General features: G+C 40.6%; 1 protein-coding gene across 11 annotated transcripts in view; it reads right to left on the bottom strand.

Moving 5' to 3' along the window:
- The window catches only part of Ccdc66 (coiled-coil domain containing 66), a 46,974-nt gene that overhangs the window by 27,776 nt on the left and 4,863 nt on the right, over nt 1-14,335 (bottom strand). For 7 of the 11 annotated variants that reach the window (XM_029554184.1, XM_029554179.1, XM_008849299.2 and 4 more), the window contains 4 exons: nt 9,275-9,719; nt 7,281-7,446; nt 6,999-7,102; nt 5,289-5,416 (listed from right to left, as the gene is read on the bottom strand). In XM_029554184.1, the coding sequence (XP_029410044.1) occupies nt 5,289-5,416; nt 6,999-7,102; nt 7,281-7,446; nt 9,275-9,719 (843 nt within the window). Of the gene's footprint in view, nt 1-5,288; nt 5,417-6,998; nt 7,104-7,280; nt 7,447-9,274; nt 9,720-14,335 lie in introns of those variants that run through there. The other 4 variants (XM_029554185.1, XM_029554181.1, XM_008849297.2 and 1 more) reach the window with 2 other exon arrangements.

Here is a 14,335-nt window from a genome sequence, read left to right on the forward strand (position 1 = left end):
TCAAAAAGATCAAAGGGGGGGGGGGAAAAACAGAAAAAAACAGGAGGAGAGAGGGAAGGAAAGAAAAAGTACATTGTTATCTAAAGTTAAACACAGATCTTATTTATTTTTATGTGTTTTTCCTGCATGTACGTGCACCACATCCATGCAACACCCACCAGAACAGGGTGTCGGATCCCCTGGAAATGGAACTACAGATGACTGTAAGCCACCATGTGGGTGCTGGCAACTGAACCCAGGTCCTATGGAAGACCAGCAAGTGCTCTTAACTGCCAAGCTATCACTCTACCCCCTAAATTTTGAAATCACAGAAGAACTCATTTTGGACGGTTATGAGCTGCCTTTGGGGTCCTCTGCCAAAGCAGCTAGTGCTCTTAATCACTGACCCATCTCTCCAGCCCCCTAATTTGGCTGTTTTAACTGGTTTATTGAGGATAGGTGGTCGAACTTGGTTTGCTGGAGCACAGGTTGTGACTCTAAGTTCGGTAAAAACAGGGCTGAAGAGATGGCTCAGCAGGTACAGGGACCTGCTGCCAAGCCTGAAGACCTGATGTTGTGTAGCCATTTCCTCATAATTGGTGCCTGAACAGAGATCAACAGGTGAGTTGGGGAGAATTAATTGCATGGTCCTCACTAAGGGTATCAAGGCATGCCACTGAAGCTCAACAGCCTGAGGGTAGAGCAGCCATGAGGGGAATCCAAATATGGCTACCTTTCCTTATATGGTATGGGACAGTGTGTCTTCTTGCTATGTCAGAGGTTGCACGGCCCCTACAGTGGGTGCTAAGACATACAACCAAGGGTGAGTCGTCTATCCAGAAGGAAAGCCCGGATGAGGGGTCAGAAAGGGAAATCCCAATAAGCTGTCTGTGTGGTAAGGAGGGGCATGACTGTTGATGAATGGAGTCAGGTGTGTGGGTCTAAAGATGCCCTAAAGATGGTTAAAAGTTTAGAACAAAATTTGAAGTCTGTGAGAGAAACACATAAGGGGCAAGAGTATCAATAGACTGCCACAGAGATGGCATGGTCACTGTTATGTATAATATAAACTGTAAGGTGGAGAGGGCTACTCAGTAGGAATTTGCATGTGTAAGAGAGGATGAGATGGAGATGCTGTCTTGCTCTTTTTAAGTCTCCCTGTAGCCCCAGCTGGCCTGAAACTCACAATGTAGACCAGGCTGGTCTTGAACTCAGAGATCTGCCTGTCTCTGCCTCCTGAGTGCAGGAGTGAAAGAGGCCCCCCCCCGGGGGCGGATATTAAGGGCGTGCAATACCATGCCCAGCCTGTCTTGCTGTTTCTTACAGTTGGAAAAGATACAAGAAAAAAAAAGTCTAAGTTAAATGTGTGCTAAATGGGATCCTTCCTTCCTAGAATCCAAAAACTTGGAACCCACGGAAAGCGTCAGATAATAAAAAAATCAAAAAGGGGGAGGGTTTGGTAATTTAAAAAGCAAAGGTACGCAATGTTTGGTATGTTCCCTGGGCCCACTTGCTGTTTCTTACAGTTGGAAAAGATACAAGAAAAAAAAAGTCTAAGTTAAATGTGTGCTAAATGGGATCCTTCCTTCCTAGAATCCAAAAACTTGGAACCCACGGAAAGCGTCAGATAATAAAAAAATCAAAAAGGGGGAGGGTTTGGTAATTTAAAAAGCAAAGGTACGCAATGTTTGGTATGTTCCCTGGGCCCAAGAAGACTGTTCATTTATGAGTTGAAAGAGGTCGATTTATCAGGGACCCCAGTGCTGGTTAGTCCTTTGGTAGGACATGATCTCTGTAAAGTTAGAGAGACTTTAGCAGACCTGAGCAACATGTAAACCAGGTCCATAGGTGCTAAAATAAGTAAAAACAGATTAAAAAAAAGGAAGAAAAGTCAAACCTCTCTTCATGCAGGTGGATTTACACTGAGTTGGAGTCCCTGGGAAAAACTGATGGAAGACCAAATGTGTTGTTGGGGAGCCTTTGGAAGGCCTTAAAGGCCAGACCAGAAGTTTACCAGAGCAGTAAAAAATACAAAAACACACACACACACACACAAAAAAAAGAAAAAAATAAAGGTTCAGGTGATTCCTACTGAATTCTCTGCTTGGAAGAAGGAGGTCTCAGGGGCTGGAGAGATGGCTTAGTGGTTAAGAGCACTGACTGCTCCTGCAGAAGACCCGGGTTCAATTCCCAACATCCACATGGCAGCTATGAACCATCCTTAACTTCAGTTCCAGGGGAATCCAAAGCCCTCTTCTGACCTCTGTGGCATTGCACAACATGGGTGCACTCACATACATGCAGGCAATACACTCATACACATAAAATAAAAAAAATAAAATAAAATTTAAAAAAAGGTGGTCTCCTGGGATGGGAACCTTTCCGAAGAGAGCCAGGAGCACCTGGAAGTGAGGACCATGTAGAGTGAGTGAAAAAGTGTTAAAGTGTACATTTATTGGTCTTCTATTAACGTTAAAAATATTTGGTTTTATATGGATGCTGGAAGTGGCCCCTAGGAATATCAGTTGATAAATATGTATCTAAATACAAGTTAATGGGATTAAGCTTGACCAAAGGATGGGCAGCTGTCTCCCTTCAGTAAACCAAATAAACATTTCTCTCCTGGGCAGAAATAGTTCATGTAGCCAAGGAGGCAGGTATAGGTATAGGCAGTGCAGGTATAGCCAAGGCGGTAGGTAACTATTTCCCCATTTGTCTTAGGACAGACTAAGCAGCTAAGAGCCAGTTCCACTGAGATCATCAGGGGTGGAAAAAAATAGGCAGAGAACTTATAAAAATGCCCCAACATGAGACAATCAGGTAACTGATACAAGTGGGTAAAATATTTTCATGCTGTATTATAGTTTGCCAATGGTTTACTATAATATTTTCTTAGCTATGGACTTTGGTGGTCACCCAACATAAGGAATGGATGACAACAGGGTTTCACCAAGGTTATCTTCATAACCCCACTATCTGTCATGGTACGGTAGTCCAGGACTATAGTTATCCTGTCTATATTGTATAATATTGCATATTGTATTGTCTATAACTATTGTTATCCTATCATTGTATACAGATAACAGATTAAGTGTTCTACAGATTTAGAGACCCATTTGAGATTGGAGTACACCTAAAGGAATACAGATTTTAAAAATCTGTAAACAAGGGTACTACTTAAAGTAAAAACAAGATGTTCTCAAAAGCAATGAGTGTTAGAAATCCCAGTGCTAAGAGTGAGTTACCAGAGGCCCCTAAAATAATAAAAGCTATTGTCAATGCTGTTGGTTGCACTCCAGAGCTATGAATGCTGTGCGCTTTGGTAGCAAATTTGGAGAATGAAGCCATGGCTGAGCTGGACTCCCCTCAATCCCCTTCCTGTGGTCTGCCTGAGGGTGGTGCTGGGGTTGCTAGAGAGAACTGAGGTCTGAGGTCCTGCTCAGCATGGATCCTACAGGTAAGATGTGTCAGCTGCCAAAAAAAAGTGAAAAAAGGGGCCAAGGGTAGTGGCCCCTTTAATGCCGGCACTCGGGAGGCAGAGGCAGGTGGATCTCTGTGAGTTCAAGCCCAGCCTGGTCTACATAGTGAGTTCCAGGCTGGCTGGGGCTACAGGGAGACCCTGTCTCAAAAAGACCAAAAAAAAAAAAAAAAATTGTCAGTTGGTAGAATAGTGGCCCAAGTCACTACTATGGAACCAACTTTCTGATTGACATGGGGCTGACTCCACAGAGAGAACTTCACCTCTGGTTCTAGGAACAGTCATGGGCCCTGGTAGGAAAACCATTACTACATGGCTTTGGCTAAGGCACTTCCCGAGATTAGTACTTATGACCACAGATTATGACTACTGTCAGTGTTCATTTGGGTATTTTTGTTTCTCAATTTCTACTTTTTCTCACATGTGTACAATGTACCACCCAGACTCACCACCAACCATACCCTGGAAACAGAGCTAGAAGTTCTGGGCCCTACTAGAGTTGGGAGGACCATAGTTAGACTTCTCTATCACCCCTCCAGGGCTCAGGGACCACTGAAGAATAGGGAGGCAGAAAGAATGTAAGAGTTGGGGGAAGGAGTGGAGTGTTCTATAGCAATTTCTTCCAAGATACAAGCTTCCATCTTAGAGGGAAGCTCCTTGAGACACAGGATGTTCAAAAGAGGTGAGACATTCCATCCTTTAAGGACACTTGCTAAATTCAGAATGTAAACAGTTCAATAGCTTTGGTAAGTCCCTGAAGCTGACAAGATTCACTAGGCCCCTCCCTCCCCAGGCATAAATGGGCTATGGGGGTTACTGAGAGAGACTCTCAAGACTAGTCAGGCAGCCTGGAACACCCTCCAACCTGCCCAGCTTTCCTGGGCTTTTGGTGATGCAGCTGTTTCTGAGTCATTTCTGCTCCTGTGTAACCTCTTACCCATACTCCCATAAGTAACCCCAATAAACACACTGATTCACCAGGTTGGACTTCGGTGGGTACCCTTACTTTGGTCTGTCATTGGCTCCTTATCTGGAGTAGATGTTTGTTCTCCCTAGGAATAATGTCACATAACATTTGAGTTGACCCAGATGGTGGAAAGAGGGTAGTGACTCCTGAAGTTTTTTTTTTTTGGTCTTTTTGAGACAGGGTCTCTCTGTAGCCCCAGCTGTCCTGGCACTCAGTATGTAGACCAGGCTGGGCTTGAACTCACAGAGATCTGCCTGCCTCTGCTTCCCAAGTGCTGGGATTAAAGGCGTGTGCCACCACGCCTAGCTAAAGTTGTTCTTTTTAACATTCGCTTGTACTGGCGGCATGCACATGCCCACATGTATACACACACACACACACACACACAAATAAATAATAAAGCATATATATGAAAAAAGTTAGCATTCTTGTATAGGCGCCTAAAAGTAGGGCGTAGGGTCTCACAACACCTAGTAACATAACAAGGCAACTTACAGAATGCAAACAGAAAACTAGATAACCAGTTATGATCATAATTAAATTCAAATCCGGTTTTTAAACATAGTAAGGTTTTTGATTTTTTTATATAAAGTTTTTCATTTTAAATAAACTGAAAATAAGGTTTAATAGTGCTGGGCACGATAGCACATGCCTATAATCCTAGCATTTAGAAGGCTGAGGCAGGATTGCCACCAGTTTGAGTCCGGCTAGGGCTATATGGTAAGACCCTGCCTCAAGAAACCAAAATAAATTAAGAAAATAAGTCTTAAAATATGAACACACTACTTCATATTTTAAAATTAAGATGTCTTATGCTAAGATATGTTAAGACATAAGCAAAATGCCTGACTTTGATATTCTTACCCTAGGTTGGTCAAGTTTATCCCATACTTCTGTACCACTTTCAGACTTTTTCCAAGGGTTATTCCATTTTTGAGAAGCTTCCTTTTCTTTCTTCTTTAGAGCTACCTGTTCATCTGTAAATAATGCCCCTTTTTAAAAAAAATGTATAAAAACTGTAAAAAATGAATCATGTAAACAAATTATGACTTTTTAACAAGTATAGACTGCAACACAGATTTAATCAAAATGGTTTTTAAGGGAGATTAATTCATAAGGCAGAGAGGAACTTTTAGGGATATGGTATAAAAGAAACCATTTAGAGCCAGGTGTGGTGGTACATGCCTGTCATCCCAGCACTGGGCACTGCAGAGGCAGGCAGATCTCTGTGAGTTCAAGGCCAGCCTAGTCTACATAGTGAGTTCCAGGCCAGCTCCCACTACAGGGAGACAATGTCTCAAAAACACCAAAAAAAAAAAAAAGAGAGAGAGAAAGCATTTAAACAGAACCACACTTAAGTATAGCACAAATAGATACAAAATACTTATTTACTGCAATTATCAGTAATGTGGAACCATATTTTCAGAATAATTAGTATTATCAGAAACTTCTGTGTCATTCATTATCACTAACAGAGTTAAAAACTAAACTCTAGGGTCACCTTCAAGTGCAACAATTTACTTTCTAGCTTGGTGACTGGGCAAAATGCTATTTACCTAAAACTTGGCTTCCTCTGTAAAATGGGGATAGTATTTGCCAAATTTAGTGTAGAGTTAGCATGAAGAAGAATGTCCAGCCATTTTTCATACTTGTGGAAGGTAAAATAAAGCTCTAACAGTTTAAACTAACTTGTCCTGGAGAGCAGAGGACAACATTCAGGAGTCAGTTTTCTCCTTCCACTGCAGTTGGAGAGATTGGACTCAGGTCATCAAGCTCTACTTGATGAGTGCGTAGAGCCACGTGCTTCTACGCACTAAGCTATCTCACCAGCACAGAGATGTATAAATTCAAATTCCAAGAAAATTAATGAACACACAACTTAGAGATGTCCTTTACTAATGGTATCAAGTAAAATACATAAACTGTTTACAACAATATAAAAGCATAAAATGCTTGTCATTCAGTTCTAAGAAGGAACATCTTGTTTAAGAAGTAACGTCTTGTTTTAGAAGGATGGTATTGTATTTGCTAGGTTAAATGTATTAAATGAACTGTTTTAAAAAAACTTTTTTTAAATTTGATATGTATGAATGTTATGCCTGCATGTATAGCAATACCTGCTGAGCATAGAAGAGGGTGTTGGAGTCCCTGGAACTGGAGTTAAGAACGGTTAGCTGCCATGTGGATGCTCTTAACTGCTGAGTCATCTCTCCAGCCCTTAAATGAACTATTTAAAGCTGTAATTGTGATATAAACACAAATCCTTCCTCCAAACCTTCCAATATTGCTACTACAATTTTATGCATTGTTTTTGTCATCTTAACACTCAGTATCAATTCATCCCTTATTTCAGCTGTTTATTACTTTTCTATTTATTTATTTTTATGTGTATGAGTGTTTTGCCTGCATGTACATGAGTGTACCCATGTCACTCAGTACCCTCAGAGGTGAAGAGAAGGCATTTGCAGAGAACTACAGAGGTCAAATGTTACCAAAAAAGGCTAGATAATATGCTAAAAGATAACTAAATATTCCATAAGCCAACAAAACTATAATAAAAGGTATAAAAATTACCTAGCTCTTTTTTCCACTGGGCTCTTTTTGCTTCCAACAAACTTCTATCACGTTCCCTTTCCCCCAGAGTGCTGAATATGCCAGCTGGTTTCCATTCATTCTCTCTAAGGCAAAACATAAAAAACCCAGAAACCTTATCATTATGTTTCTATATGAATGGCTGAGTATGTATTAAGCAATAAGCATTTAAATAGCCAAGTCTTCAGAGTATTTCACACACAAGCAAAGGAAAAGCAAAACACACTCCCCAGAAAGCACAGAAAACAGATGTGAGTCACATACCTGGTGACTTTCTGCTCACACTCTATAGCTGCCTCTTGATCTTTATTGTAGACATGTTTGTTTTCATTTGGGGTAGGTGAAACAATTTCAGTTTTCTGAAGTAATTCTATAATGTTCTCATCTTTTGGTTGATTAGGAATATTGTTTAAATGTAAATTATCTTGACCTAGGAAATACAGTACATGTTTTAAAATTAACACTGAATGCATCAATTATATACCTAAACCTGGCATATTCCATATAGTTTAAAGATAGCAGTCTTAACAGCTATGGTGGCCCCTACCTGTAATGTAACCAGCACTCAGGAGGCAGGGGCAGGAAGGATCACTGGGAGTTTGAGGCCAGGGTAGGGATGCAGAGTAAGACCCAGTCTCAAGAAATAAAATCAGAGACAAATTATATATTATCTAATTTAACTCTTACAACAATCTTTGAGGTTAGTATCTTCCAAAAAAAGAAAAACTGCAGGTATGCTGGTACACACCTATAATCCTAGCATTCAGCAAGCAGAGGCAGGAGGATGAGGAGTTCAAGGCCAGCCTTGACTACATACAGAGTTCAAGTCAGCCTGGGCTACAAGATACCCTGTCTCAAAACAGAAAACAAAACAAAAAAAAAACAGACTGGAGAGGTAGCTCATTTGATACAGGCTGCCTGTCTAGCATGCACAAAGCCCTAGGTTTGAGCCCCAGCACCACATAAACCTGCATGATACTACATACCTATAATCTCAGCACCTAGAAGGTAAAGGGAGGAGGATCAGGAGTTCAAGACCATCCTCAGCCATGAGACAGAAGCCAGCCTGGGCTATGAGACATTATTATTATTATTATTATTATTATTATTATTATTATTATTTTATCTTTTTGAACTGGCCTTGAAATCACAGAGATCTGCCTGCCTCTGCCTCCTGAGTGCTGGGATTAAAGGCATGCACCACCATGCCCGGTGAGACCTTATTTTTAAAAAAGATAGAAATAGAGGTCCTGAGATTAAATAGCTTGCTCATGGTCACAGCCATACAACGTTTTGTATCAAATAAGAAAGAAAACAGCAAAAAAACAGAAAAGCAGGGGCTAGGAACATAAGTGAACTAACAGAATGCTTGCCTAGTATACACAGCACTCCAGGTTAACATGACCTAATAAAAATGTGATACTTCTAGTTCTTTCATATTCACAATTCCTTAGCTCAAAGCTGAAATTAGGTTTTTAAAACAACACTGACTAGTAAACAGAAAGCCTACACTACCTTACTATTCCTATGAATAAAACTGAATTACACTAGTTAAAGTCAACACGGTATAGTCAACCTTTGTATGAATGGAAGAACAATGTTTTTCAGTGACTCAAGTCCTCACAGTAAGGTTTTCTTAAGTTTCATTTGAAACACCAAAGGCTTATCTTTTTCAATAATTTTAGGTAATTATTATTTTCTATTTTTGAGACAGGATTCCAATATGTAGCCCCAGCTGGCCTTCAACCTGTGCCACTCTTCCTGCCTCAGCCTCCCGAGTGCTGGGACTGCAGGTGCACACATCTGGCTTATGTAAATAACTGCTGAGTCATTGCTCTAGTCCAGAAATCAGTTACCTTAAGATTTATCTATTTTGAGTATTAATCTTAATATATGACATAACTGGGGCTGATGACTCAGCACTAGCTGCTCCTGCAGAGGACCTGGGTTCACTCCCCAGCATCCACATGGTGGCTAACACTGCCCATAACTCCAGTTCCAGGGGATCCAATACCCTCTTCTGTCATCTGTGGGCATTATACACATGTGGTACACTTACATACATGTAGGCAAACACTCATACACATAAAACAAAACTAAACAAATTTAAATGACATAACTATAAAAGCAATTTTACATATTAGTCTTCTAAAAGAATAATTACTTAAAAGGCATTTACAAAAAAAGCCAATGAATCTGAAATTCTAAAGCACATATTGAGAAAATTAATAGTCAACAAAATTGAAGAAAAATCTTACTTGTTTCCTCCTTCCCATTTTCAATTAGAGAAATAGACCCATTTCCTTGGTTTATAGTCCTTAGAATCTGACGCAGTTGGTCTTGTGTGAGACACACTAAACTGCTATTCATGTTTTCAGCTGTAACGTATTTTTCAAAAGGCCCCTGTTTAGCCTCTAGACATGATTCTGTGGCATCTCTAATCTTCTTTATATTAGAAGTTGCAGGTGAAATCTCTTTCTGGACATGAAGACAGTCTTTATCTGCATACTGCTTACATAAGTTCTTAGTGGGTGAACATGTCAGTTTACTTTTTTCACAATTTGCCTGTAAAATTTCAGAACCAATTATCTTCTTTTGTAAGTGAGTTTCATTCCCAATGTAAGTATTTTGAGTTGATTTCAGAATACGTCCAACTTGTTTTGTTCTTAAAGGACATTTTGCAATCTTGATCTTATTTCCCATCTGTGAAGACAGCAGAAGTCCATTCTTTTTAACAGTCCATGAAAAAAATCTGACATGATCTTTTTTGTTTTGAGACAGGGTCTTGCTATGTAAGCCACACTGGTGTTGAACTTGTGATCCTTTTGCCTCTGCTTCCAGAGTTCTGAGATTACAAGTGTAAACCACTATAACCAGTTAACAATCGTCTTTATTTGAATAATCTGTGATAAATTAGGCCTCTAAACTTTTTCATTTTGCTATTATTTAGATTCTATAGCCATAAGATATTGTTTACTTTTGCAGACCTTCATTTGAAAGCTTCACTGAGAAAGTATTATTTTAATTCCAGGTAATGAAGAATACAAATAAAATTCTAAGTTACAGGTCACCTACGCTCTGCTGTAGTTCTGGATTTCCTATCAATAGACTTATAGTACTCCCTCCCTCTTTTCTCACATCCATCTGTAGACTGTAGGCTACTAGCCCTTACTCCTTAACTATGTTGGCTTTTTGTCACCCTCTCTTTTTAAAAATATTTTAAAATTTTATTTATTTTTATTTTCTGTGTATGAGTGTACTGCCTGCATGTATGTAGGTGCACCTGTATTGTGTAAGGCCCATGGAGGTCAGAAAAGGGTGTTGGATCCCCTGGAACATGTTAGCAGCTATGCAGGTGCTGGGAATCGAACCCTGAACTCTTGCAAGAACAGCCAGTTTTCATAACCGCTGAGCCATCTCTCCGGCCCCTGTCACTCTCTTAAGTTCTGTGTTATTACTGTGTTCACATTCACACAGGCTGTTCCCACCTCCTGACCTTTCATTTCCTTAAACTCTGCTCCTGTGTTCTCCAAGTGAATTCACCTATCCCCCCAGTGATCTTACACTGACCTTGTTAACTCCCCACGTTGCAACCTCTCCATGATGTTTCAAGCAAAGGACAATAACCACCACCTCATTTTCCAACTCACTCTCCCATATCCCAATTCCAAAAACTGTTTATCTGTGCTAGAATCTACCATATTTCATTTACCTAGACTCTATCTTATCACCTCCCCCTTGCTCTCATTTCCCTTCATAACAATCTTAAATTCCACCATCAACCAGCACCATCTCTTTTCCATTCTTTGTTCTGTTTTCTGTCACACATACTGAACAAATCCCAACTCTAGCAACTCTTCCCTAGTCTATGACTGCATCATGGAGAAACCAAGCTGACTGGCTTCACTTACATTCATAACCAAGAACATTGAATAGGATCTCCATGTTACCTGGCAGTCACATCTCCCATGTCCATTTACTCTCTCACTCTTTTAGTAATTATTCAATCTTCTTGTTCACAAAACTCCTAATATTTTCTTCTTCCACTCTACTCTCAGTTGAAGATCTGAATATTTCACTGAAAATCTTATACAAAAGTATTCAGAAGACAACTTCAAGATTCTGTCATTAAATCTGTGCTGGCATTTGTACTTAACCTGCTTGTCCTTATCTACAATCTAAGCCTTTCCTGAGAGAGGTTCTCTCTCCCTAGAAATTCTTTACTTCCTTCTGAAACACATCTTTTTCTCCTTTTCAGCTGTATCACAAGCATCTGAATACAAACATGATGCTATTATTTTACCATCTTGAAAAACTCCTGATCTTAAGCCAGGCCTGGGGATGCAGGCCTGTAATTCCAGCTATTCCAGAGGTTGAGGCAGGAGGATCACAAGTTCAAGGCCAGTCTAGGCAACTTAGTAAGACTGTCTCAAAAAGTAAAACAGCTCAGTAGTAGAGAACTTGCCTACTGTGACCTGGACCCCAATACCAATATCATCACCACCACCATCATCATCTTGATTTTATTTTGTCTTTTTAATCAACCAAGCTTTTACCCATACCGCTCCACCAAAATGGCTCAGGGTCCCAAACGTCTATACTGCTAAATCTAGTCAGAACAGTATAGTGCTCTCAACTGCTGAGCCAACTCTCCAGCCCCTGCACCCAGTTTTTAGACACTTGCTCTGGCAGTTGGAATTCATTTTCTCATGTTTATGTGGCAAGCACTTTACCGACAAAGCTATTTCTCCAGACCCCCAATGGAGTTCTAATAGAAACTTCAAAGTTAGCATCTCCAAAGCTGAACTCATCTCCCTTCTGCCCTCAGTAACTTCCTCCCCATCTCAGTTACCCAGGCCAGTTTTTTTGCAGTTCTGACTCCCCATGCATGTACTTCATTTAATCTGTCATCACACACTCCTTTGCTGCATCTTCAAAACATATTCCAAAAACCTGACCACCCCAAGCATCACTCCTTACTCCTTTGCCCCAAGGTATTATTTTTCTTCTTCTTTTTTTGGTCTTTTTTCAGACAGTGTCTCTCTGTAGCCCCAGTTGGCCTGGAACTTTGCAGACCAGGCTGGCCTTGAACACAGAGATCGACCTGCCTCGGCCTCCAGAGTGCTGGGATTAAAGGCATACACCACCATGCCCAGCAGGTATTGACTTTCATCTGAATCACTGCAACCTGTTAACTGCTATCCTTGCTTCCCAGTTATCACAGGAGGAACCAGTGCTTTCCCTATCTTAGTAAAATCATGTTGCTATCTTCAAAAGCCTCCCACGATCTCTTGTACTTGGAGGCAAAGAGCTGAACGTCTCACAGTAACTTACCCTTACCACTCTGACCTCCATTAGCTCTTATATCTGATCTCATTTCTTTTTTTTTAAAAATATTGATTTGCAGCTGGGCGTGGGAGGCAGAGGCAGGTGGATCTCTGTGAGTTCAAGGCCAGTCTGGTCTACATAGTGAGTTCTAGGCCAGCTGGGGCTACAGGGAGACCCTGTCTCAAAAACACCAAAAAAAAATATTGATTTATGAGGGGAGGGGTTAGAGGACAACTTTCAGGAGTTGGTTCTCTCCTACCATATGGTTCCAGGGGACCAAACTTAGTTCATCGGGCTTGGCGGCAAGCACCTTTAGCTGCTGAGCCATCACCAGTCCCTGACCTTGCCTTCTATCTCTGTCTCCTGCCAAATGAAACCTTAGCACTAGTCAGTCTCTATTCCTAGAATGCTCTAACTTCAGATTCAACATGGCTCACTGTCCCTCACTTCCTTCCAACCTTTGCTCAGTGAGGCTTTCCCCAACCACCTGTTCTGGTCACCCTCCCACCTCTGTAGCATTACTTACTCCTTCCACGGTTTGCTATGTGCTTATGGTGATCTTGCTCTGCCCATTTTTCTCCGCACACTTGCCCTGTAATATTTACTTACTTTTCTCAGTTCTGTGCATCTCATACCATTCTAATATAAACTCCAAAGAAAAGATTTTGTCTATTTTCTTCACCTCTCTTTACCCTGTACCCCCAATGTGATGGTACAGGGCAGGCATTCATTAAAATTTGGTTGAATAACTTATGCCACAAATTCTTTATTCTTATCCTCAAATTAGCCTCCCTTTCAAAAACATTCCATTTCTGCAGCACCACTGCTATAATCTCAGACCAGTGACTACAGAGTCATCTTTGACCCTCATCCTCCAGGGTCTTCCTTAGCTAATTAGTATATACTGACTGTTTCTTATTTTGAAATATCTTTATCTTATTTACATGATGACAAGCCCAAGTTCTGGTTTTCACTACTAAATTACATCTTGCCTATCTCACCTATCCTCCATTTCATCTACTAAATCCCATTACAATAATTCAACAATCTTGTAAACAATGCTGTGTTGCTTAACAGTATAAGAAGTGCTGGGAACACAAAAATGATTAGGAAAAGATCCTTGCTGTCAGATTACTACTTAGGGCTTAGATGCCCTAAGAGCTTTCTCATCTGTTTTATCATACCCAAATTTTCCTTCTCTTTCAAGAAACTCCAAGATATACAAACCACACTGACCAGTCAATCTCTTTTCACCCCACTTTCCAAAATAAACCTTATAGCATCAGTTATGAGATTGTTTTTATTAAACTTGTCATCTCACTGTTTATTCTGGTTTGGTTTTGTTTTTTTAAATTCTTATTATTTTATGTGTCTGAGTGTGGGTTTGTGTACATGAATGCAGTACCTGCAAAGGCCAGATGAGGGAGTCGGAACTCCTGGAGCTGGAGTTACAGGCAAGTGTGAGCTGCTCCCTGTGATGCTGGAGACCAGCATTTCTACAAGAGCAGTATGTGCTCTTAACCACTGACCCATCTCTCCAGCTCTGGCTTGAGGTGTTTTTTTTAAACACCAGTATATCAAACTCCATTTTACCTTTGTATCCCTGTAGCTATTTTAATAACTGTAAAGTGAGGAGTGGCAAACTTACTATGAGGTAGACCGAATGGGAACTGGGATGATGTGAAGGGCATTTTCCCCATCTACCATCATTCAGATACTGCTGTACAGAACACAGCCTAGTTGCAAGATCATCCAATATTTTAAGAGAAGAATGCCAGTTACTACATTAAATTTTCATTTTATGACATTGGCAAGACATTCTAGTTTTTTTAAAAAATATTTTATTATTTTGATTTTATGTGTGTGAGCTTGCCTTGCATGCATGTGAGTGCACCCTTGTCATGCAATGCCGCAGAGGTCAGAAGAGGGCTTCGGATTCCCCTGGAACTGGAGTTAAGGACAGTTTGTAGCGCCATGTGGGTGTTGGGAAT

This window comes from Nannospalax galili, unplaced genomic scaffold (assembly GCF_000622305.1).
Source record: "Nannospalax galili isolate Female #2095 unplaced genomic scaffold, S.galili_v1.0 scaffold505, whole genome shotgun sequence".
NCBI classification, from domain to species: domain Eukaryota; kingdom Metazoa; phylum Chordata; class Mammalia; order Rodentia; family Spalacidae; genus Nannospalax; species Nannospalax galili.